Source organism: Macaca mulatta, chromosome 3 (genome assembly GCF_049350105.2).
Source record: "Macaca mulatta isolate MMU2019108-1 chromosome 3, T2T-MMU8v2.0, whole genome shotgun sequence".
Lineage (NCBI taxonomy): Eukaryota > Metazoa > Chordata > Mammalia > Primates > Cercopithecidae > Macaca > Macaca mulatta.
Genome location: NC_133408.1, coordinates 152,496,777 through 152,523,034, shown reverse-complemented (window position 1 = coordinate 152,523,034; position 26,258 = coordinate 152,496,777). Strand labels below are relative to the sequence as shown.

At 37.7% G+C, this 26,258-nt stretch overlaps 1 protein-coding gene across 1 annotated transcript in view; it reads left to right on the top strand.

The window, feature by feature from the left end:
- BMT2 (base methyltransferase of 25S rRNA 2 homolog) overlaps positions 1 to 26,258 on the top strand; it is a 122,957-nt gene that overhangs the window by 22,496 nt on the left and 74,203 nt on the right. The window contains exon 3 of the mRNA XM_015134769.3: positions 14,592 to 14,762. Within this exon, the coding sequence (XP_014990255.1) occupies positions 14,592 to 14,762 (171 nt within the window). The remainder of the gene's footprint in view (positions 1 to 14,591; positions 14,763 to 26,258) is intronic.

The following is a 26,258-nucleotide window of genomic DNA, read 5'->3' as shown; positions in this document are numbered from 1 at the left end:
TGATATTTTCCACTCCAATTTAATATACAAGATTTTTGCTTAACAACTTTGGTTTACATTTATATTTATTTTTGCTTAACTTCTCTGTTTTTTATTTCTCTTCTGTTACCCAGAAGGACTTGGTTCTGAATTACAGTAATACATTAGCCTTTTCCTACAATTTATATAAAATGATTTAAAAATTGCAGTACTGATCTTCTAAAAATAAAATAATTGAAATTTAAGATTTCTTTGCAGTTCTTTTGTCTTTAGAACATATCCCACCAAGGATCAGAATATATGCTTAAAAATTGCTTGAAATAGTTCTTTTCTGTATGGTTGTAATACCAATTTTGCTATACAGTTGATTTCACTTTATTTTCAATTTTGGGGGGTTTTTATTCTTTCTTTAATTTTGGAGAATATAAAACATTTACATGGTTCAAAAGTCAAACTTTATTAAAAAGTATACTCAAAAAAGACTCCTTTTTATTTTCTTCATTTACACCTGCCTGTTACCAACAAAGCTGATTCCCCAGAAGATGGGGTCTTTCCCTGTTCATTGTCACGAAACCAGTACACAAAACCAAAAGTGAGTATCAAGTAGTGCAGGCTTTATTTGATGGCCATGGAATTGAGAAGCAGGAGCATGGCTCACAATTCAACTTCTCCACTAGTGAGAGGCTGGGTGGTTAAAATACAGGGTTTTCGAATGAAGGCATTGGACATTAAAAGCAAGAGGATTAATATTCATGTCTTTTCTAGAAATGGGCAGTGAACGTTCTAGAACTGGAGTGCCACTGTCCTTTTTGTCCTTTTATGGCTTCTTCCAGTTGTTATGGTCATTTGCCAACAGTCATGGAACTGGTGGGAGTACCATTTCATTTAGCATGGAAATGAGATGGTAATGAAATGTGAGGTCTTTTCATTAAGTCAGCTATCTTGGTTCTAACCAGTCTCAGCTGGTCTCATTATTTCAAAGGGAAGTTTTTATTACAGGTATCCTGTTTCTTAAAGATAAGCAGAGTTGGGGCAGGGGGGCAGGGTCAGAATTCAACTATGTCATATAGGCATTACACCGGGTAACACCTCCTATGGGTAACCATTTTCATTTGTTTCGTTTTTATCCTACCAGTGTTTGTTTTTGCAAAAATAAACAAATTCATATCCATGTACATATGCATATGTACATATATCCACCTTTTCTTATCCCTGTAGGTGGTGGTGTGTTGTATACTGTTATATACTCTGTACCTTTCTTTTTTACTTAATATGAGAATCATTGTATTTGGTAGAGGTCAGAAGTCTTCAGAGAAACAGAAACAATAGGATGTGTCTGTTAGTATGTATAGTAAGATTTATTATAAAGAATTAATGCATATGATTATCAAGTTTGACAGGTCCTAAGATCTGCAAGGTGAGTGGGCAACGTGGCAGTCCATGAGAGCTGAAGGTATAGATCCAGTCTAAAGGCCAGCAGCCTCTAGACCCAGAAAGAGCTGATGTCTCACTTTGAGTCTGAAGGCGGGAAAAAGCCGGTGTCCCAGTTCAAAGGCAGTCAGGCAGGAGGAATTCTCTGTAATTATTCACGAGAGAGTCAGCTTTTTTGTTCTATTCAGGCATCAACTGATTGAATGAGGCCCTCTCACTTTAAGGAAAGGCAGTGTGCTTTATTTACATTCTAACAATGTAAATATTAATATCGTCCAAAAACACCCTCAAGGAAACACCCAAGATAATGTTTGACAACTGATACCTAAAATTAACCATCACAGGTATACAGATATATTCTTCATTTTCATAACTTGTTTACAAGCTTTTGCTGTTACAAATAGTGCTGTAATGAATAACCTTGTGTATGTGCATTTTGTATTTTTGTCATTGTATATTTGTAGATTCCTAGGTGTGGAATTGCAGAAATGGAGACTAAATGCATATGTGATTTTATTAGATGTGCTGCCAAATTGCCCTGTGTAGAGGTTATATCATTTTGCAGTTTCACCAGCAAATAAATAAATAAATAAGAATACCCATTTCTCTATAACTTCACCAACATAGGTTGTGGCTCAGCTATTGAATTTTTGTCTGATAGATTGGAATTGGTATCTCTAGCTTGAGTTTATGTTACATTTCTCTCATGAATGAGGTCAAGTACCTTTTTGTATATTTAAGAATCATTTGCCTTTTTTTCTGTGAATTATGTGATCATGTTTTTGATAGTTTTTTGTGTTGACTTTTGGTTTCTAATTTTTCTTGATTTTTTAGAGCTGTTTATATCATTTATAGATACGTGTGCCCTTTGTCTTTGACTCTATCTTTTGCCATACAGAAAGTTTTTGCTTTTACATAGTTAGATGTATCAGTCGTTTGTTTTATTGCTTCCAGATTTTGATTGTCTTAGAAAAGCTTTCCTAATTACCAGACTGTAGGAATTCAAATAACAGTTTGTTATTCACTCATGTTTTCTTCTAATACTTAGGGGATTTCTCTATTATTACATTAGATCTCTGATCTGTTTAAAAGTCAAATTTGGTATTTCTTGTGAAGTGTTAATCTAATTTTTTTCTACCAAAGTTATCCATTTCCCCAACATTTATTAAAAACTTTACCTTTTCTTCAGTAATTTGACATGACACTTACATGATGTACTAAGTTTCCCCACATAGTTGGTTTTGTTTTAGCTTTTCTGTCATATTCCCTTGTATATATCATTGATCCTTGCCTAATACCACCATTTTAATCATAAAGACTTATAATGCTGTTTTGTAGCATCTTCTTCCCATACCCCCCTTTCACACTATTCTTTTTCAGGGGTTTCTTGGTTTTTCTTGCTTTTGCTTTTTTCCACATGTACTTTAGGATCAACTGGTCCAACTACATTTTAAAAAATTGCTTTTATTGAGATTACATTAATTTTTCATAAATTGGGAACAACAGGTATCTCATTAATGTTGAATCATCCTATCCATTAAAAAGATATGTCAGCCGGGCATAGTGGCTCATGCCTATAATCCCAGCATTTTGGGAGGCCAAGGTGGACAGATTAGAGGTCAAGGGATTGAGACCATCCTGGCCAACATGGTGAATCCCCGTCTCTACTAAAAATACAAAAATTAGCTGGGCATGGTGGTGTGCGCCTGTAGTCCTAGCTACTTGGGAGGCTGAGGCAGGAGAATCACTTGAACCCAGGAGGTGGAGGAGGTTGCAGTGAGCCGAGATCGCACCACTGCACTCCAGCTTGGCAACAGAGCAAGAGTCCAGGAGATCGAGACCATCCTGGCTAACCCGGTGAAACTCCGTCTCTACTAAAAAATACAAAAAAACTAGCCGGGCGAGGTGGCAGGCGCCTGTAGTCCCAGCTGCTCGGGAGACTGAGGCAGGAGAATGGCGTGAACCCGGGAGGCGGAGCTTGTAGTGAGCTGAGATCCGGCCACTGCACTCCAGCCTGGGGGACAGAGCGAGACTCCGTCTCAAAAAAAAAAAAAAAAAAAAAAAAAAAAAAAAGGCTTTCCATTTGTTCTAGTCTACTTTAGTCAAAAGTAGCAGACTACTTTTGCAAAGCAGGGTTTTAAGGTTTTCTGTATAGTGGTTATGCACATTTCTTGTTGTGCTTACTCCTAGGTATTTTATCATTTTTATTGCTGTTGTAAATGTCCCCTTCCCTTCTGTTATACAGCTATGCACTGCATAATGACATCTCTATCAGCAGTGGAAATATATATACTATATACAATGGTAGTTCCATAAGATTATAATATCATAATTTTACTATACCTTTTCTATGTTTAGATACACAAATACTTAACCATTGTGTTACAGTGGCCTACAGTATTCAGTATGGTAACATGCTGTAGACATGTAGTAAGCTATACCATCTATGAAGTATACCCTGGTGATTTCACGATAATGAAGTCACCTTAATGATGCATTTCTTGGAACATATCCCCATTGTTAAGCAACACATGACTATATTCTCACAGGCTATTGTGTGTGTGTGTGTGTATATATATGGATGATTTTCATTTTTTAGTGTTTTACATCCTACCATTTTATTGAATTTTCTTACTGTTTATATGAGTTTATGATTGATTCTCTCCGGTTGTCAAGGTATATCTTTTATGTCATCTATAAATACACAAAGTTTTATTTCTTCCTCTCTTACTCATTTGACTAAATCTTTTTCTCTTGTCTATTACATAGCTGTACTTTATTCATTTTGCAGTAATGTATGTGGTGTATCCTCATTAAGTTGCTGGCTTTTTGGCTTATATATCTATATATGCATACACATGTATTTCTAATATTAAGGAAGTGTTTACCAACTTGTATTTTATTGAGTGTTTATATTAGGAATGGGTGTTGGATTTTGTTGAATGACCTTTCAGGATCTATGGAGAAGAATAAATGTGTTTTCTTCTTAGATTTATGAATATAGTGAATTATATTAGTGGATTTTCTTATGTTGAACCATCTGTGCATTCCTGAAATACATATCACTTAGTCATGTTTAATTATGTTTGCTAAAATTTAATTTCATATTTTTATTGATATTTATAAGTGATATTGGTCTTTATTTTTGTAATCTTTATCAGATCAGATAAGTATCATTGTAATTTTGCTCCCTGAAAATGAATTTGGAAAAATGTTTTTGTTTCTGTGGTTTGGAACAGTTTAAGTACTTTTGGGGTTGTCTCACATGCATCAGTGGAATTTTAATTTATAGAGGTGACTGAGGAAAACATGGAGTGATCAATGCCATTGAAATGATTATTTATTACTTATATTTCCTGAGAGAAGGGGACATACCACACTATGCAGGGCTACAAAGGAAGCACTAGATTTTGTCAGGAGTCAGAAGCAGGAGCTAAAGGAAAGCCTAGACCAGAGCCATTATTGACCTTTTATGGAAAAGACAAGGCAGGGCAGAGTAAACGGTTTAGGATTGGCTAGATTGAGTAATTTCAGTAGGCTGTGGGGACTAGGGGCTGTCCGTTGTTGTCTGGTGTATGGTCTTGAGTTGATTTAATAGTGGGGAATTATTGGCTTGTGTGTAAAAGTTAGATAGTGGTTGGCTTGCATATGAGGCATGTTTTCTGAAGTAAGTTTACCTCCTTAAGGAATTAGCTGGTCCTGAGAGGGCAGTCTCTCTCTGGATGTATAAGCACACCCTCCAACTCCCCTCCCAAAATATCAAAACATGAAAGATAAAGTAAAAAACATGATTAATACAGGGGTTATCTGGTTTTTGAAGGCTTATACTGGTGCTTTTTGGTTAGATTAACTCTGATAACTATTTCATCTTTGGATTTTTGTTTTGTTTAAACTTTTTATTTCTACACATTCAAGTTTAAGAAATTTTCCTATTCTATATATTTGGTGTATTTTTCTAGAAAACAAGTTTCTCAAGTTGCGCAAGTTTTTGTGTATTTGTTGGCACTCTCTTGTTCCTTTCTTTTGCTTTATTTTTCTAATCCTTTGAGTTCAATGTTTATTTCATTTAATTTTATTTTTTGTTTTGATATAAACATTAAAGCATCTCAGTTTTTATCAGATTGCTATTTTAGTTGCATTCCTTAGCTTCTGACTTGTAGTGCTTTCATTAATTTTTTAAGATTTTTTTTATTTTATTAGTATTCGCCCTCTGACCCAAGTTACTTTTTAAAAAAATAGCAGATAGAATGGATTTCTTGTTTTTGGTTAATTCTAGTTTTATTGCATTGCAATTGTATAATTTTGTCTGTATTTTTTCATTATGGTTTTTACTGTGGTTTTCTTCGTGACTTAATACACGTATATGGTAATTTTTGTGACTATTCCATGTGTAGTTAAAAAGAAGCTGTTCTCTCTGAATGCAGAGTTATCTTCTAGCAATAAGGTAAACTTTATTATGTTTTTTAGGGCTTCTGTAACCTTTTCATTCTCTTGATTGAAAGTGGAATGTTCCCTGTTGTTGGTGTTTGTCTGTTTCTCCATACATCTCATGGAATTTCTTCTTTGTAAAGATGGCTGCTATGATAAGTGGTACATAACTATTTATAATAGTTATAACTTTACTCGGAATTGAAGTGAACTGAATGCCTTTAGCATTTTAAAATACCCCCCTTTTTTTAAGTGATTTTAATGCTTTTTATTCCCTACTTCTTCACCAACATTTCCTAATCATCTCATAGATGAAGTTCATCTTCCAGTAGATTCTTTTTTTTTTTTTTGAGACGGAGTCTCGCTGTGTCGCCCAGGCTGGAGTGCAGTGGCCGGATCTCAGCTCACTGCAAGCTCCGCCTCCCGGGTTTACGCCATTCTCCTGCCTCAGCCTCCGGAGTAGCTGGGACTACAGGCGCCCGCCACCTCGCCCGGCTAGTTTTTTTGTATTTTTAGTAGAGACGGGGTTTCACCGTGTTAGCCAGGATGGTCTCGATCTCCTGACCTCGTGATCCGCCCGTCTCGGCCTCCCAAAGTGCTGGGATTACAGGCTTGAGCCACCGCGCCCGGCCTCCAGTAGATTCTTTAAAAACAACTTGGAATTATGATGTTCTCTGAGTTCACCCATCTTACAAACTGGTTTTGTATAATTTTGTTACAAGATATGTAGTTTGGATGGTTATAAAATCCTTGACTCACACTTTCTTTCCTTCAGCTTCTGAAAAAAATGTTACTCTACTTGGTCTTACTTTTTTATCTTGTTCCCCTTTCTCCTCTGGGTCCTTTTTCTCTCTTGCTCTCTGCTGAACCTTTTGAGAGTCAGTTACGGAAATTACCCGACTTTTCTTCCTGAATACTTCGATGTGTATCATGTAAGAATATTCTTCTTTGTAATCATAATACAACTATCACACTACAGAAATTTAATATTAATATAATGCTAACTAATAATGTAATCTGTAATCAGATTTCCCCAGTTTTCACAAGTATCCTTTATACCTGGATTTTTTTTTTTTTTCAATCCAGGATCCCATCAGGGATAACTCATTGCACTTAGTTGTTAAACCTTTTTGGTCTTTAATCTAGAAAAATTCTTCATTTTTTTTCTTTTCTTTTTTGTCTTTTTATGTTACAATTTTTTTTTTTTTTTTTAGACAGGTTCACTGTTGTTGCTCAGGCTGGAGTACAATGATGCAATCTTGGCTCACTGCAGCCTTTGCCTCCTGGGTTCAAGCAATTCTCCTGACTCAGCCTCCCGAGTAGCTGGGATTACAGGCACCCGCCACAACACCCGGCTAATTTTTATATTTTAGAAGAGGTGGGGTTTTACTATGTTGGTCAGATGGGTCTTGAACTCCTGACCTCAGGTGATCTGCCTGCCTCGGCCTCCCAAAGTGCTGGGATTACAGATGTGAGCCACCGTGCCTGGCTGATACGGCCATTTTTTAAAAGTCAGCATTTTATAGGTTGCCTGTCAATTTGGATATGTGTAGTTTATTTGTGATTAGATATAAGTTAAGTGTATCATTAGCAAGTGTTTTGCATAGGTGATGTTGTGTCCCTCTCAGTGTAATACATCAGGAGATACATGATATATTTATCCCAAGGTTGTTTTGTTTTTCTCTTTTAAGTAGACTTTATTTTTTAGAGCAGTGGGTTTACAACATGATTGACCAGAAACCCACAATAAAATTGACCAGAAAGTACAGAAAGTTACCATATACAACCCACTCCATCCCAAACATGCATAGCCTCCCTGTCAACATCCAGCACTAGAGTGGTACATTTGTTACAGTTTTTAAACTTACATTGATCAATCATTATCACCTAAAGTCCATAGTTTACCATAGGGTTCATTCTTGATGTTGTACATTCTGTGGTTTTTGAAAAACGTGTAATGACATGTATCTTCCATTATAGTATCATACAGAACAGTTTAACTGCTCTAAAAATCCTTTGTGCTGGCCTTTTCACCCCTGCGCAATCACCAAAAATTTTTTTTTTTTTTTGAGATGGAGTTTTGCTCTTGTTGCCCAGGCTGGAGTGCAATGGCACGATCTCAGCTCACCGCAACCTCCACCTCCTGGTTCAAGCAGTTTTCCTGCCTCACCCTCCCAAGTAGCTAGGATTACAAGCATGTGCCACCATGCCTGACTGATTTTGTATTTTTAGTAGACACGGGTTTCTCCATGTTGGTCAGGCTGGTCTCAAACTCCTAACCTCAGATGATCCACCTACCTCGGCCTCCCAAAGTGCTGGGATTACAGGCGTGAGCCACCACTCCCGGCCTGCAACCACCAATTTTTTTACTGACCTCATAGATTGCCTTTTCCAGAATGTCGTATAGTTGGAATCATAAAGTTTGTCCTTTTTCTGATTGGCTTCTTTTACTTAGTAATTAGCATGTAAGGTTCTTCTGTATCTTTTTATGGCTTGATAGCTCATTTCTTTATAGTGCTGAATAATACTCTGTTGTCTAGATGTATCACAGTTTATCCATCCACCTATGGAAGGACATCTTGGTTGCTTCCAAGCTTTGATAATTATGAATAAAGCTGCTGTAAAAAGTGTAACATTTTGCATTCTCATCAGCACTTGGTAAGCATTCTTGTTGCTTCCAATCTGTGTGTCGTCTTTGATGAGATGTCTGTTCAGGTCTTTTGCCTGGTGTTTAAATTTAATTGCTTTCTTACAGAGTTTTAAGAGTTATTTCTATATTTTGGATGATAGTTCTTTATTGTATATGTCAGCAGTCCTCAACCTTTTTGGCACTCGGGACTGGTTTTGTGGAAGACAATTTTTCCATCGACTGGAGTGGGGGCAGGTGGTTTTGGGGTGATTCAAGTGCATTACATTTATCATGCACTTTATTTCTATTATTACATTGTAATATATAATGAAATAATTGTACAACTCATCATAATGTAGAATCAGTGAGAGCCCTGAGCTTGTCTTCCTGCAATTAGACGGTCCCATCTGGGGGTTTTATGGGATACCGTGACAGATCATCAGGCCTTAGATTCTCCTAAGGAGTGTGCAACCTAGATCCCTCACATGCACATTTCACAATAAGGGTTTGTGCTTCTATGAGAATCTAATGCTGTCACTGATCTGACAGGATACATTAGAGCTTAGGCAGTAATGTGAGTGATGGGGAACAGCTGTAAATACAGATGAAGCTTAACTAACTTACCTGCCATTCACCTCATGCTGTGCAGCCCAATCTGACAGGCCACGGACAAGTATTCGGGGTTGGGGACCCCTGATATATATGATTTGCAAATATTTTCTCAGTGTCCGTGGCTTCTCTTTTCATTCTCTTGACAATGTCTTTCACAAAGCAAAAAGTTTTAATTTAGTGACATTCAGCTTATCAATTTTTTCTTTTATGGATCATGCCTTTGGTGTCATGTCTAAAAAGTCATCACCATACCCAATGCCATATAGGTTTTCTCCTGTGTTACCTTTTAGAAAGTTTATAGTTTTGCATTTTGCATTTATGATGCATTTCAAGATAATTTTTGTGAAATGTATAAGGCCTATGTCTAGATTTACTTTTTTTCTTTTTTGCATGTGGATGTCTAGTTCTAGCATGACTTGTTGAAAAAATTTTTTCTCCATTGTATTGCCTTTGCTCCTTTTTCAAAGATCAGTTGACTATAGTTTTGTGGGTCTATATTTGCACTCTCTAATTCTGTTCCATTGATGTATTTGTCTTTTCTTTCACCATTGCCACACTGTCTTGATTACTGTAGCTTTATAGTAAGTCTTCAAGTTGGTAGTGTTAGTCCTTCAGTTTGTTTTTCTCTGTCAGTATTGTGTTGCCTATATTGATTTTAGGTACGATGGAATATTATTCACAACTTTACTGATTCATAAGGTACACAGATATTTGGCTGAACATTATTTCTGGGTGTATCTGCGAGTATGTTTCCAAATGAGATTGACATTTGAATCTGTAGACTGAGTAAAGCAGATTGCCCTCTCTGTTGTGAGTGAGTAGGCCTTTTTTGAGGCCTTCCCTCTAGCTGGGACCTATACCATTGACACTTCAGTTCTTAGGCCTTTGAACTTAGACTACAACTTATAAAATGGTTCTCAAGCCTTTTTGGACTTGGACCAGAACTTATAAAAAAGTTCTCAAGCCTTTGGACTTGGATTGGAACTATACCATGAGCTTTCCTGGTTTTACACCTTAGGCATAGCAGATTGTGGGACATTTCAGTCTGCATAATCACAGGAGCCAATTCCTTATTACAAATCTCTTTTTAGATATCTATTTATATGTATATATATGTACAGATATAATAAATTTATCCTATTGGGTTTTTTCCTCCGAATATATGAATAGTTTATGCACTACAATTACAGTATTGAGTATTCTGAATTTAACTATGTATGTACCTTTACCAGTGAGTTTTATATTATACTTTCAGATGATTTCTTATTGTGTGTTAGCATCCTTTTCTTTCAAGTTGAAAAATTCTCCTTAGCATTTCTGGTAAGGTAGATCTGGTATGAAGTCTTTCATCTTTTGTTTGTCTACATATTTCTCCTTTGTGTTTGAAGAATAGCTTTGCTGGGTATAGTATTCTTAGTTGAAAATTGTTTCCTTTTTTTTTTTTCCTTCATATTCATTGAATATGTCATCTCATTCCTCTTGGCCTGTAAGGTTTCTACTGAGAAGTGTGCTGCCAGATGTATTGGAGCTCCTTCATTTGTTACCTGTTTCTTTTCTCTTATTGCTTTTAGGATCCTTTCTTTGTCCTTAACCTGTAAGAGTTTGATTTTATGCCTTGAAGGTAGTCTTATTTGGGTTGAATCTGCTTGATGTTCTTTGATGTTATAACTGCATATTTGTATCTTTCTCTAGGTTTGGAAAACTGTTTTTATTTCTTTGAATAAACTTTCTACCCCAATGTCTTTCTGTATTTCCCCTTTAAGGCCAATAACTCTTAGAATTGCCCTTTTGAGGCTGTTTTCCAGACTTTTAAGCGTACTTCATTCATTCTTTTTCACTCCTTTTTTCTTTTTCTCCCGAGTCTGTATTTTGAAATAGCCTATCTTTGAGCTAATTCTTTCTTCTGCTTGATCAATTCTGTTTACATAGTAATACATATTTTTGTTCATTAATTGAATATTTCAGCTTCGATATTTCTGTAGGATTCTTTAAATTATTTTAATCTCTTTGTTAAATTTCCCTGAAAGATTTATGAATTCCTTCTCTGTTTTTTTGAAGTTTGTTGAGATTCCTCAAAAAGCTGTTTGGAATTCCCTGGGAAGTCGTATATCTGTACTACTCCAGGATTGGTCACTGGTGCCTCATTTAGTCTCTTTGGTGAGGTCATCTTCTCCTGACTGTTCTTGATGCTTGTGGATGTTTTTCAGTGTCTGGGCATAGAAGAGTTAGATACTTCTTCCAGTCTTTGTAGTCTGGACTTGTTAGTATCCATCATTTTTCACAGGGCCTTCTAAGCTTTCAGAGTTAAAGTAATATCTAAGCCTGTGGTCACTGTAACCATTTCAGCCCTAGAGGGCACTCTAAGCCCAGGTATGCCGCAACTTCTGCACATTCCTGAATTCCCAGTCCTAATGGACTTAAAGGGAGAAGTTGCTGGGTTCCCAGGCAAAATCCCTCTTCTTCCCCCAAGTGGAATGAGTGTCTCTTTATGCTGGGCTGGCCGGAGTTGGGGAAGAGGTGACACAGACAATCTTGTGGCCACCATAGCTAGCCTCATGCTGGGTCATTTTTGAACTGCCATTGATGTTTACTGAAGGCCCAAGGCCACTTTAGTCAGCAGGTGATTAATCCTGTGGGGACTTGGGTCCATCCCCCCAGGGCAGAGGATTCCCTTCTGTCGCAGGCTGGGTCTAGACGTGCCATGTGGGAACAAGAGCCTGGAATCGGGGGCCTTAGGATTCTGACTGGTGCTTTGTTTTACTGTGGCTGGGCTGGTGTCTGGATTGCAAGGCAAAGTCTCCTATACCCTTCCTCTCCTTCCCCCAAGTGGAAGAAGTCTCTACTCTGCGCTGCCTAGAATTGGGGGAGGGGGTGATGCAGGCATTCCCATGGCCACCACAGCTGGTGTCACACTTGGTTGTAGTACCCTGGGCCCACAGCCTCTGCTGAGACCAGCACAGCACTGAGGCTTACCCAACGAGTACAGTTGCTATGGTCTGGCTGCCACTGACATTTATTGGGAGCCCAAGGCCACTTTATTCAGCCAGTAGTGAAGCCGACTAGGACTCAGATTTCTCCCACTAGGGCAGCAGATATCTCTCTGTCTGTTCAAGGATGGTCTAAATGCCCCCTGTGGGCACCAATAGATTTCTGTCCAGTGCTGTGTTCCACTGTGACAGGGCAATGTGGAGTTCCAGTGCAAAGTCCCACAATTTCACTCTCCCTCCCCAAAGCATAAAGATTATCTCTCTGGGGTGTGCCGCCTGGGCTTGGGAGAGGGATGGTATAGACAGTTCAAGACTGTCCTTCCTACCTTCTTCAATGCATCTTTTCTTGTTAGGCTAAAACCAGGTACTGTGATCTCTTAACTGATTTAGTTCTTATGAAGGTGCTTTTTTGTGTGAATAGTTACTCAGTTTGATATTCTTGCAGGTCTAGGTGGTGATTGCTGGAAGATTCTGTTTGGCCACCTTTTCATACATTTCTCTGTTTTATGCAGTCCTCATCTAACTCTGTACTTTGAGTGGCCTCCAAAGCCAATTCAGTCTCAGATTTTTATTTTTTCATTAACAGGTAAAATGAAGTGTTATTTTTTATTTCCTTGTTTTGCCATAGGTATGAACGCTAAGTGCTTTTATTTGCTCTCTTTATTGATCTATATTTTTTTGAGGGTATATGGAGATATTGGAATTTAAATGGTTGTCATTATTCTATGAGAACCTAGAATTTTAGCCCTTTAAGTATTTTACTGCCAAATTTCTTAGTAGCTGTTAGGTTAGACCACATAAAATTGCAATTTTTGTAGCTCAAGAAATTTTGAATATCACCAGTTTTATATGGTTCTACCTGATAGAAACATAAGCTTTTTAGTATAATTTCAAGTTGATAAAGTCTACATTTTTATCAACTTTACTGAGGTATAATTTATATACAATAAAATGCATACATCTAGTGTACAGTTTAGTGGGTATTTACAGTTGTTTACACTTATGTAACCACCACCACTATCAAGATATAGAACATTTTTCTCCAGAAAGCTCGCTTGTACCCCTTTGCACTCATCCCCACACCCTACCCCAGGCAGCCTCTAAACTGCTCTCTGTCATTAGATTAGATTTGTAAAGACCACATTTTAAAACTGACCTATGGATCTTGTGTGATTTGAAGCTTGCACACCTTGACTCTCCATCCTCTCTATATGTCCACTAGGCTCAGGGGTTTTTCTTTTGAGAATAGGTCCACTCATCTTCTGCCTAGTACTTTAAACTTCATGTACCTTGAACTAAGGTACATCTCTGAAGATTCATTCTGCTTTTCTCTTTCATGTCTTTGCTTATGCTGTCCTTTCTGCCTAGAAAGTTTCCACTCAACTTCACTTTCCTGGCTTATTCCTACTTACCTTTCTAAAATCAATTTATATTGCTGATTTTAGGTTGGGTTAGGTACTTCATTTATAGAAATAACTATCTTTGTTTATCTGTTAATCTCTATCAATCATGTTTTTTATTATTATATATAATAATTATTTGTGTCCTTTACTGAGGTAACAGTAGCTTCTTGAGGTTAAGAATTATGCCTTCTGCAATCTGGCCATCATGCACCTCTACACATGATACGTACTTAATAAATGTTTAATTCATGCTTAATAAGTTTCAACTTCTGCATATAGAGTTAAAACTAAATCTACATAGTATAAGTTAAAGAAGTCTTATGTAATAGGAACTAAGAAAAACTGAAGTTGAACTAATGGGTTCCTGTAAGCGTGAAGGAGAAATGGGCATAGTTCCCTTGGACTATAGTTGCACTTGCTGAAACCAGTTTTGCGTGAATTCTTTGCTCTTCAATTCTTCTTTTGCCATATATTTTTGGAACTTCACCAAACAATGTCTGTGGAGAATGATAAAGTAGCTTTGTGTAAAGTGTGAGCTATATGTAGTAAATTAAGTACAAATAAGAAGAAAAACGAGCTCTCTCTCAATATATATATACACAAATATACACAAATATATATACAGATATATACACAAACATACACACACACACACACACGCACACACACACACTCATCCTGACTTTGTTATCATAAACCAAGAGGGACCTCAAGAACAGCTGTTGGGTTATCTGTCTACTACTAGCAAAGCCAGCTCGAAATTAACTGTGACTACTATTCCTTCTGGATGTTGTCACTGCATAGTAGACTTATGTAAGCTTTGCTGGAGGAAGTTTTAGTCAAGAGAGAAGTTCAGTGAAACATGTACAGGCACATCTGTAATCCTGAAAAAAACGTATTTTTTATTTACTAAACATAATTTGTGATCATTCTTTATTGTGTAGTAATTTTTAAAATTTTGAAAGTGCTACAGGGTGCTCAAACTTATCTCAGTTTGACATTTTCAAAGCAGAAATCTTAAATTTGAAAGTTTCCCATCTTGATTAATAAAAGCCAGTTTTTTCTGTTTTATTTTATAGTCATACACAGTATGTTAAAATACAGCCTTATTTTTATTTGTAGTGTATGCAGAGAATATTTCCAAAATGGTGGGAAGAGAAAAGCACTTGAGAAAGATGAAAAAAGAGCTGTACTTGCCACTAAGACCACTCCAGCCTTAAATATGCATGAGTCTTCTAAACTTGAAGGTCATTTAACCAACCTCAGCTTTACAAACCCTGAATTTATAACTGAGTAAGTATACTTTCTCTACTTTGATTATCCTGGATAACTATTAATGTAAAATAATGCAGTGGTTCATACTAAACAATGAGCAGTTTACTTGCTTTTCCAGTAGTTACATAATAGGCTGAGAAATGCAGTTAGGTAATATTATTAAATTAAAAACTAGCATAAAATTGTAAGAGCTATCTGGAAAACTAGTGGTTCTGTAGCATGTGTTGTTCTAAATGGAAAATGAAAAAGAATAGTTCCATAAATATGATTATATAATTATATATTATGTTATATAATTATATATATTACATATATGTTATGGCTATATGTGTATATATAACATAATTGTTATAATAGTATTATAGTTATAATGTACAGTGTAATATATAATTATATAACAATATGTAATTCTTATGTAATTATCAAAACAAAGAATCAAAACAGAAAAATCCAATTAAACCATTTAAAGTGGCTATCCACTAAGAATTTACGAATAAGGAAAAATAATGGAAGGTTATTAATAAAACCAGTTGCCATTATTTTATTGTTGATAAGCAAATCTGCCTGCTAGTAAGATTATATGCATATAGGCACAAATTTTGTAAGTACATGACTATTATAATACAATTAATTATTAGTACAGGCATACCTCATTTATTGTGCTTTGCTTTATTGTACTTCGCAGATACTACATTTTTTACAAATTGAAAGTTTGTGGCAACCCTGAGTCAAGCAAGTCCTTTGGCACCATTTTCCCAATAGCATATACTCACTGTGGCTCTGTGATATGATTTAACTGTGTCCCTACCCAAATCTCATCTTGAGTTGTAGGTCCAATAATCTCATGTGTTGTGGGAGGGACCTCGTGGGAAATAATTGAATCATGGGAATGGTCTCCCCCATACTGTTCCCGTGGTAGTGAATAAGGCTCATGAGATCTGATGGTTTTATAAGGGGTTTCCCCTTTTGCTTGGCTCTCGTTCTCTCTTGCCTGCTACCATGTAAGATGTGCCTTTCTCCTTCCACCATGATTGTGAGGCCTCCCCAGCAACATGGAGCTATGAGTCCATTAAACCTCTTTTTCTTTATAAATTACCCAGGCTCAGGGATGTCTTTATCAGCAGCATGAAAATGCACTAATACACTGTCACATTTTGGTAATTCTCACAATATTTCAAACTTTTTCATTATTATGATGTCTGTTTTGGTGATCTGTGATCAGTGATCTTTGATGTTACTGTTGAGATTGTTTAGGGGCACCATGTAGGACAGTGAACTTATCATCCATATAAGACAGTGAACTTATTCAATAAATGTCATATGTGTTCTAACTGCTCCATGGATCCACTGTTCCCCAGTCTCTCTCCCCTCTCCTCTCTCCCTACTCCTTCTCCCCCTCCCGCCCTTCCCTCTCTCTTCCACCTCACCCCCAGGCCTCTCTATTCCATAAGACACTAGGGAAATTTGGCCAGTTAATAAACCTACAATGACTTTCAAGCATTCAAGTAAAAAGAGGCACATGTCTCTGACTCTAAATCAAAAGCTAGAAGTAATTAAACTTAGGTAGGCATGTCAAAAGTTGATATAGGCTGAAAGCTAGGCCTTTTCTGCCAAAGAGTTAACCGAGTTGTGAATTCAAAGGAAAAGTCATTTTCTTTTCTTTTATTTATTTTATTTTATGTTATGTTATTTTTTTATTTTATTTTATTTTATTTGAGACAGAGTCTTGCTCTGTCGCCCAGGCTGGAGTGCAGTAGCACGATCTTGGCTAACCGCAAGCTCTGCCTTCCGGGTTCATGCCATTCTCCTGCCTCAGCCTCCCAAGTAGCTGGGACTACAGATGCTCGCCACCACGCCCAGCCAATTTTTGTATTTTTAGTAGAGACGGGGTGTCACCATGTTGGCCAGGATGGTCTGTATCTCTTGACCTCGTGATCTGCCTGCCTCGGCCTCCCAAAGTGAAGGAAAAGTTATTTTTAAAATTAGAAGTGCTATTCAGTGAACATGGAAATGAGAAGAAAGTAAAACAACTTTATTGCTGATGTGGAGAAAGTTTGAGTGGTCTGGATACAAGATGAAACCAACCACAGCATTTCCTTAAGCCAATGCCTAATCCAGAGCAAGAGTCTAATTCTCTTCAATTCTTTGAAGGCTAAGAGAGGTGAGGAAGCTTCAGAAGAAAGTTTGAAGCTAGCAGAGGTTGGTTCATGAGGTCTAAGAAGCCATCTCCATGACATAAAGTGCAAGGTGAAGCAGCAAGTGGTGATTTAGAAGCTGCAGCAAGTTATCCAGAAGATCTACCAAAGACCATTCATGGAGGTGGCTATAGTAAACAACTGATTTTTAATGTAGATTTAAAAGCCTTCTATTGGAAGAAGAAGATACCTTTTAGGACTTTCTTGGCTAGAGATCAGAAGTCAATACCTGACTTCAGAGCTTCAAAGGACAGGCAGCCTTTCTTGTTAGGGGCTAATGCAGCGGGTGACTTTACATTGAAGCCAGTGTTCATTTACCATTTGGAAATCCTAGGACCCTTAAGAATTATGCTGAAGCTACTCTGCCTGTGCTCTGTAAATGGAACAAAGCCTAGATGACAGCACATCTGTTTAAAGAACAGTATACTGAATATTTAAAGCCTACTGTTGAGACCTGCTGTTCAGAAAAAAATATTCCTTTCTTTTTTTTTTTTTTTTTTTGAGACGGAGTCTCGCTCTGTCACCCAGGCTGGAGTGCAGTGGCGTGATCTCGGCTCTCTGCAAGCTCCCCCTCCCAGGTTCACGCCATTCCCCTGCCTCAGCCTCCGAGTAGCTGGGACACAGGCGCGCACCACCACGCCCGGCTAATTTTTTACATTTTTAATAGAGACGGGGTTTCACCGTGTTAGCCAGGACGGTCTTGATCTCCTGACCTCGTGATCCGCCCACCTCGGCCTCCCAAAGTGCTGGGATTACAGGCATGAGCCACCGTGCCTGGCAAAATATTCCTTTCAAAATATTACTGCCCTTTGATAATGTACCAGGTCATCCAAGAACTCAGATAGATATGTACAAAGAGATGAATGTTGTTTTCATGCCTGCTAATACAACATCCATTCTGCAGCCCATGGAACAAGGAGTAATTCAGACTTTCAGGTCATATTATTTTATTTTTTTATTTTTGGAGACAGGGGTCTCACTCCGTTGCCCAGGCTGGAGTGGAGTGGCATGATCACAGCTCACAGGAGGCTTGACCTCCTGGGCTCAAGTGACCCTCCCACCTCAGTCTTCCCAGTAGCTGGCACCACAAGCATGCACCCACCACCATGCCCAGCTAACTTTTTTTTATTTTTTGTAGAGTGTTGCCCAAGCAGGTCTCAAATTTCTGGGCTGAAGCAATCCTCCCGTCTTAGCCTCCCGAAGTGCTGGGATTACAGGCGTGAGTCACTGAGCCTGGCTCAAGTCATGTTATTTAAGAAATACATTTTATAAGGCTGTAGCTGTCATAGCAGTTTCTCTGATGGATCTGGGCAAAGTCCATTAAAACCTTCTGGAAAGGACTCATCATTCTAGATGCCATTAAGAACATTTGTGATTCATGGGAGCAGGTCAGAATATTAACGTGAATATGAGTTTGGAAGGAGTTTATTCCAAGCCTCATGGATGAAATAACTGCAGATGTGGTGGGGAAAAAAAGTAATAGAACTAGAATTAGAAGTGGAGCTTGAAGATGGGACTGAATTGCTGCAATTTCATGATAAAACTTGAATGGATGAGGAGTTGTTTCTTACGGATGAGCAAAGGAAGTGTTTTTTTGAGATGGCATCTACTGGTGAAGATGCTGTGAACATTGTTAGAATGACAAAGGATTTTGAATATTACATAAAAGTTGATAAAGCAGTGGTTGGGTTTAAGAGGACTAACCAATTTTAAAAGAAATTCTTTGAGTAAAATGCTGTCAAGCAGCATCACATGCTGAGGCTGCAGAGAAGTAATTCATGATAGCTACAGTCAATGTATGTGGCAAACTTTAGTGTTGTCTTATTTTTAGAAATTCTGATAGCACCCCAGCTTTCAGCAACCATCGTGCTGATCAGTCAGCAGCCATGAGTATCAAGGCAAAGCTTCCACCAGTAAAAAGATTACAACTTGCTGGAGGCTTAAATGATCACTAGCATTTTTTAGCCATAAAGTATTTTAAAATTAAGGTATGAACACTGTTTTTTAGACAATGCTATTGCACGCTTAATAGACTACAGTGTAGTGGAACATAACTTATATGCACTAAAAAACCAAAAAAAATGTGTAACTTGCTTTATTGCAGTAGTCTGGAACCAAAGCTGTAGTATCGCTGAGGTACTTAACTGCAATATTAAAATTGTTCCCATACCCTTTTACCCTATTGGTTTGTAGTATCAAGTGTATTTTATTAATTACTTGAAAATGCTAAACTTGAATAGTTTTATAAATATTCTTGATAGACACAGAAAATAATTATGAAAGTAAGATACTCTTAAGCAGTTCCAAAACTATAGATAACAACAAGCATTACTTTTGGTTACTTTGATTTTAAATCATATTGAAAATATCTAGTTTTAAGCAATTACATTTAAAAATCAAAATATCTTTAATTACTTCTGTAGGGAAGCATAAGGCATCTTTACCTTTATTCAGAGGTTACTACCAAGCATATAATGCATAATGACTTACTAAACATCCTTTAACTCATACGTTATGGACATTCTTAAACATTAATATTTTAAGTGTTGGCCAGTTAAAGAAATTATATAGTCATACTTCTATCAAACACAGATATGTATGGAAAATATCAGCTTTAGATTTCTATATATTTCTTTTTTACAGCTCTGTTATATTGTTGAGATTCCCTTATTTATTGAGTCATTGTTACTGTATTTTCCTTTGATTCTTTAAGCATGATTTCCTTAAATTTGTTGAATATTTTTAAGACTGGACATATCGATTGACTCATGCCTGTAATCCCAGCACTTTGGGAGGCCAAGACAGGTGGATTGCTTGAGTCCAGGAGTTCAAGACCAACCTGGACAACATGACAAAACCTGTCTCTAAAAAAAATAACAAAAAAGCCAGGTGTGCTGGCATGTGCCTGTGGTCCCAGCTACTCGGGAGGCTAAGGCAGAAGGATCACTTGAGCCTGGGAGGTGGAGGTTGCAGTGAGTAGAGATCATACCACTCACTGTACTCCAGCCTGGGTGACAGAGTGAGACCCTGTCTTTAAAAAAAAAAAAGTATATATAAAATATATATAATATATAAATGATATATATCATATAAATAATATATAATATTTATTATATATGTATGTATGTATACTTTCTTAAATTTGTGTGTGTGTGTGTGAGTGTGTGTATATATATATTTTGTAATCACTGCCTTAAAGTTTTTGTCTGTTTAATCCAACATTTGGGCTCACTCAGAGTCAATTTCCATTTACTGCTTTTTTCCCCCTGAGTATGGACTATGGTTTTCTGGTTTTTTTGGCATGTCTCATAATTTTTGGTTAAAAAGTATAGACACTGTCATGGATTTTTTCCCCCACAAGGGTTAGTGGTAGTGGTTGTTTCTCAGTAATTTGCGTAGACTTAATCTGTGGAATCTGTCTCCCTTATTATGCTTAGTTGTTTTTTTTTTTTTCCAGAGGTGGAGAGGGTTGTTATTTTTTATTTTTTAGGCTGATTTCCTAGGGGTTGCACCAGTATCTGTGTAATTTAGTAGCCAAACAATGATAGATCAGAGGTTGCGCTCAAACACCTCAGTCAGTAAGGCTTCCACCCTCTTCCAGTAGAGTGTGTCTTGATGGGGGAGTGCATTAAACATTGAGGTGCTTTTCAAATCTGCCTCAACTTTTACTTTCTTCTAGGCCCTCTTGGGTTTTCTCTGCATATTCACATAGCCTCCCCATCAGCCATGGCTTTGTGGGGAGCTTATCTCACTCCTCTGTACCTATCTCATTTCCAGGATCTTTGTTAAATTTCTAACTAGTCCTCCATTCTGCAGCTCAACCCAACCACAACTGCAGTCTGAGACTAGCATAGCTACTGACTTTCTATACTTGTTTCTTCCAAGTTTGCTGCTTTTACTGACACTGCTCTGTGTAGGTTTTATACCCTTTGCTCCAAATCAAGTTAGCCGCCTCTAGCAGTAAAGCTGCTATTTTTTAACAGCCAGGTCTGTCCTGGAGGAAGTTTCATACCAGCTAAGCAGGGGTTGGGGGTGGTGAGAGCAGCTCCAGGCAAAGATAGGGCAGATCCTTACTGTTCCTAAACTAGGTTCAGCTGGTTTTTATGAATAAACACTTTTCATCTTATTTGCCTTTGTTTGAGCCCTGAAGTAGTTGTTTTTGATGATTTTATCCAGTTTTATAGTTGTTTCTTGAATCGTGGAGGGGATTAACTTAGTATTGAAATGTAGCAGTAAAATGATTTAGCCCTGGATGGCTTGGTTTAGATTTTGTTCATTATAAAAACTCTGAACTCCTTAATATAGCATCAGTCCCCATTGTGTGTGTGTGTGTGTGTGTGTGTGTTGGGGGGTGTGTGTGTGTGTGTGTGTGTGTGTGTATGCGTTCTCATTCTTCCTTCTCCTCCCACTATTCTTGCAGCCTGTATTCTGGTTACATGGACCTATTTTAAATTCCTCTAGTGTGGTACATGTTTGTTCTCACTTTCTGGCAATTGCAAATGGGATACATTCTAATTCTGATAAATTATTGTTGTATTTTATATTAGACTATATTCGAAGCATGTTCTCTTCCAGAACTTTGTAGAACTTCCCAAAAGAATTGATACTCTTTGATACCAGTATTGAACTTTATAACTCTGTTGTGGTATTTATATTGTGTTAAAATTCACTGTTGAACATTTTTCTAAGTACAAATGAAATTGAGGTATGAAAAATTTGCCATAGAACAGATATTATAGACATAGAAAAAAAGATCACTTAATCCTGGTTACATTTAGGTACATTTCTTTATATTCTTTTTACTAGGCATTGTTATTTACACAAAAGATGCTATGTTGCATAAAGTATTTTGTAAACTTCTCTTCCCATGCCACTAGACTGCTGTTTTGCATAATATTTCATCATGAAAATCTACCACTGTATGTGTCTAAATACAAAATGATCTGAAATACCAAGTAATACTCCATTTTTCCAAAGAGAAATCTTTCTCTCAAGCATACATACCCCACATACCACTTTTAAATATGTAGATGAAATAAGGGTCAGATGTTTACTGGTTTAGTCACAGATATTGTCATATAGGAAGATGTGTATCCTTTACTATCAAAATCTATTCAACTTTTTAGTTTAGATAGCAAGTTCAGATATCAAGAGTTACCTTCTTTTCAGGCTTATCTCCAAATATCTTTCAAGTCATTTGATATCTGGGTTCAGATAGCAAGGATTCACATCGTAAAGATATATTTTTTTACACTTAGATTTCATGCATATCAAATTTTTGTTACTACTGGAGTCACCTTTAAGTCATCTATATCTCAGAATTTAGATATAGCACTTTTTGAATATGTGTATAACATGATTACTGGAAATTTTATCCCAAACCCCAATTACCCATTCCCCTAACACTAGGAAAGCTGTGTGTCTACTTCTCTTTCATTGTGTACACATATATTTGTAATTATCACAAAATACTTTGCTGACTTTTTAAAAGCATTTATAATTTTTCAAAATATTCAAATATACTACATATTTGGCCATAAAACACACCTTAACCCATTTGAAAGATCATTTTACAAAGTATGCCTTCTCTCACACTACAACAGAATTAAACTAGAAATCAGTAACAGAGAACTGAAGAGTCCCAAAATATTTGTAGATCCAACATCACACCTCTAAATAGCACAAGAGTCAGATAAGAAGTCTCAAAAGAATTAGAAAATGTTTTTGAACTAACTGAAAATGAAAATACATCTCATCAAATTTGTAGTGTGACAGTGCTTCGAGGGAAATCTGTAGCATTGAATGCACATGTTAGAAAAGGTGTAAAATCAATATGATAAGCATCTATATTTGGAAACTAGAAAAGTAAGAGCAAATTATCTAAATAAGCAGAAGAAAAGAAAAATTAGAACAGAAATTAATGAAATTGAAAACAGGAAAACAATAGAGAAAATCAGTGAAACCAAAAGGTTTCATTTGAAAAGATCAACAAAATTGATAGACCGGTAGCCAAGCTAACCAACAAAAAAGGAGATAAGACACAAATTACTAATACCAGAAATGAAAGAGAGCTCATCATTACTGATTCCATCAATAGTAAAAGAATAAAAAGGAATATTATGAACAATTCTACGACTACATATTTGATAACTTGGATGAAATGGACTGGTTCCTTGAAAGATACAGTCTACTGAAACTCAGACAAGGAGATATAGATAATATGGAAAGCCTATATCTGTTACAGAAATTGAAGAAATAATTAACTGCCTTTTAAAACAGGCAGCACCAGGCCCAGATGGTTTCACTGGTGAAATCTACCAAGCATTTAAGGAAAGAAGAATACCAGTTCTCTACAGTCTGTTCCTGAAAACAGAATCAGAGGGAACTCTTTCTAACTCATTCTGTGAGGCCAGCAGAATGAAGTTTAAGACACTGAACCAGTTTTCCCATTCCAAATCTGAATTAACATTTTCTTGTTCCTGACTGATGTATAAACATGATTATTAGATAATGACTGAATCTGTATTTGGGGGTTAAGTTACACTTTGGTTGCTGGTGATGGAAACAAACCTAAGGCCAGTAGGAAATTGGAGAATTTATCTAGTTGCCTGATGACATGGCTTTTTAATATCATCTTTTTAAAAACTAATAATATGATCTTATATTTTTTATTTATTTTTTATTTTTTTGGAGACGGAGTCTCACTCTGTAGCCCAGGCTAGAGTACAAGTGGCACATTCTAGGCTTACTACAACCTCTGCCTCCCAGGTCCTGGTTCAAGCAGTTCTTCTGCCTCAGCCTCCCAAGTAGCTGGGATTACAGGTGCACAACCACCATGCCCAGCTAATTTTTTGTATTTTTAGTAGAGATGGGGTTTCACCATGTTGGCCCAGGCTAGTCTTGAACTGCTGATCTGCCTGCCTCAGCCTCCCAAAGTGCTGGGATTATAGGAGTGAGCCACCGCGCCCGGCCCAGTGTGATCTTTTAAAGAAAACATCCAATAATTACTACTGGAAAGCTGTACTTCAACGTATAATTACCAAATTGGTACTAAATGTCTTTGCTTCTGTGCGGGGGCAGGGAGATATGGTGGAACCAAGTTTATGAAGTGATTTCTTACTAGGTAAGCAACCAAGGTACACTGTGTGAAGTCCTTTCAGGCCAGTGTTAGTTTTCCCCAAAACAGTCTTCGTTGTTCAAAGTAAAAAAAATGAGAGGGCTGAATAGCATAGAGACTTTGTAGGGCTCAAACATAAGCTGATGCTCTCTTTTTTGAAGGACAGTATGGTAGAATCTTGCTTTTATGAATTGTTCTTTCATTGGACGTTTAGGTTGTTTCCTTTCTCACAGCTGTTTTATTTCAGCAATAAAATCTTTGCGCTTGAGTTTGCATGTATTTGGGATGGATTCCCAGAAGTGGATTTTTAGGTTGAAGAGTATAAATGGCCTCTTGTACATATTACTGAATTCCTTTCCAGAAAGATAACATTAATTCCGTTATCTCTAGCAGTATAAATGCCCATTTAGCCAAAACTCACTAGCATTAAGTATTTTCATTTTTTCACTCTTTATTAACATGATGGAATAAAATGGTATCCCATCTGATATGATTTGGCTGTGTCCCCACCCAAATGTCATCTTGAATTGTAGTTCCCATAATCCCCACATGTCATAGGAGGGACCTGGTGGGAGGTAATTAAATCATGGGGGTGGTTACCCCCATGCCATTGTTCTCATGATACCAAGTGAGTTTTCACAAGATCTCATAGTTTTATAAGGGGCTTTTCCCCCTTTTGCTCAGCACTTCTCCTTGCTGCCACCTGGTGAGGAAGGACATGTTTGGTTCCCCTTCCACCATGATTGTAAGTTTCCTGAGGCTTTCCCAGTCATGCTGAACTGTGAGTCAATTAAACCTCTTTCCTTTATAAGTTACCCAGTCTTGGGTATGTCTTTATTAGTAGTGTGATAACAGGCTAATACAGTAAATTGGTACCACAGAAAGTGGAGTGTTGCTATAAAGATACCCAAAAATGTGGGAGCAACTTTGGAACTGGGTAACAGGCAGACCTTGGAACAGTTTGGAGGGCTCAGAAGAAGACAGGAAAATGTGGGAATGCTTGGAACTTCCTAGAGACTTGGGGGGCTCAGAAGATAAGAACATGTGGGAAAGTTTGGAACTTCCTAGGGACTTGTCAAATGGCTTTGATCAAAATGCTGGTAGTGATATGGACAATGAAGTCCAGGCTGAGGCTGAGGTGGTCTCAGCTGGAGATGGGGAACTTGTTGGAAACTGGAGGAAGGGTCACTCATCCTATGCAAAGAGACTAGCAGCATTTTGCCCCTGCCCCAGAGGTCTGCGGAACTTTGGACTTGAGAGAGATGGTTTAAAGTATCTGGTGGTAGAAATGTCTAAGTGGCAAAGTGCTCAAGAGGAAGCAGAGCATAAAAGTTTGGAAAATTTGCAGCCTGATGATGCTATAGAAAATAAAAAGCCGTGTTCTAGGGCTAAATTCAAACTGGCTACAGAAATTTGCATAGGTAACGCGGAGCCCAGTGTGAATCACCAAGACAATGGGGAAAATGCCTCCAGGGCACATCAGAGACCTTCACAGCAGCCCCTCTCATCACAGGCCCAGAAACCTAGGAAGGAAAAATGGTTTCATGGGCTGATCCCAGGACCCCCCTGCCCTGTGCAGCCTCGAGACACGGTGCCCTGTGTCCCAGCTGGTTCAACTCCAGCTATGGCTAAAAGGGGCCAATGTACAGTTCAGGCCATTGCTTTAGAGGGTGTAAATCCCAAGACTTGATGGTTTCCACGTGGTGTTGAGCCTGTGGGTGCATACAAAGTGTGTGAATAGAAGAATTGAGGTTTGGGAACCTCTGCCTAGATTTCATAGGGTGTATGGAAACATCTGAATGTCCAGGCAGAAGTTTGCTGCAGGGGTGGAACCCTCATGGAGAACCTCTGCTAGGGCAGTGTGGAAGGGAAATGTGGTCTTGGAGCCCCCACACAGAGTCCTTACTGGGGCACTGCCTAGCAGAGTTGTAGGAAGAGAGACACCATCCTCCAGATCCTAGAATGGGTAGATCCACCAGCAGCTTGCCTCGTGGACCTGGAAGAGCCACAGACACTCAACACCAGCCTGTGAAAGCAGCCAGGAGAGGGGCTGTACCCTACAAAGCCACAGGGGTGGAGCTGCTCAAGGCCATGGGAGGCCATCTCTTGCATCAGCATGACCTGGATGTGAGACATGGAGTCCAAGGAGATCATTTTGGAACTTGGAGGTTTGCTGACTGCCCTATTGGATTTTGGACTTAT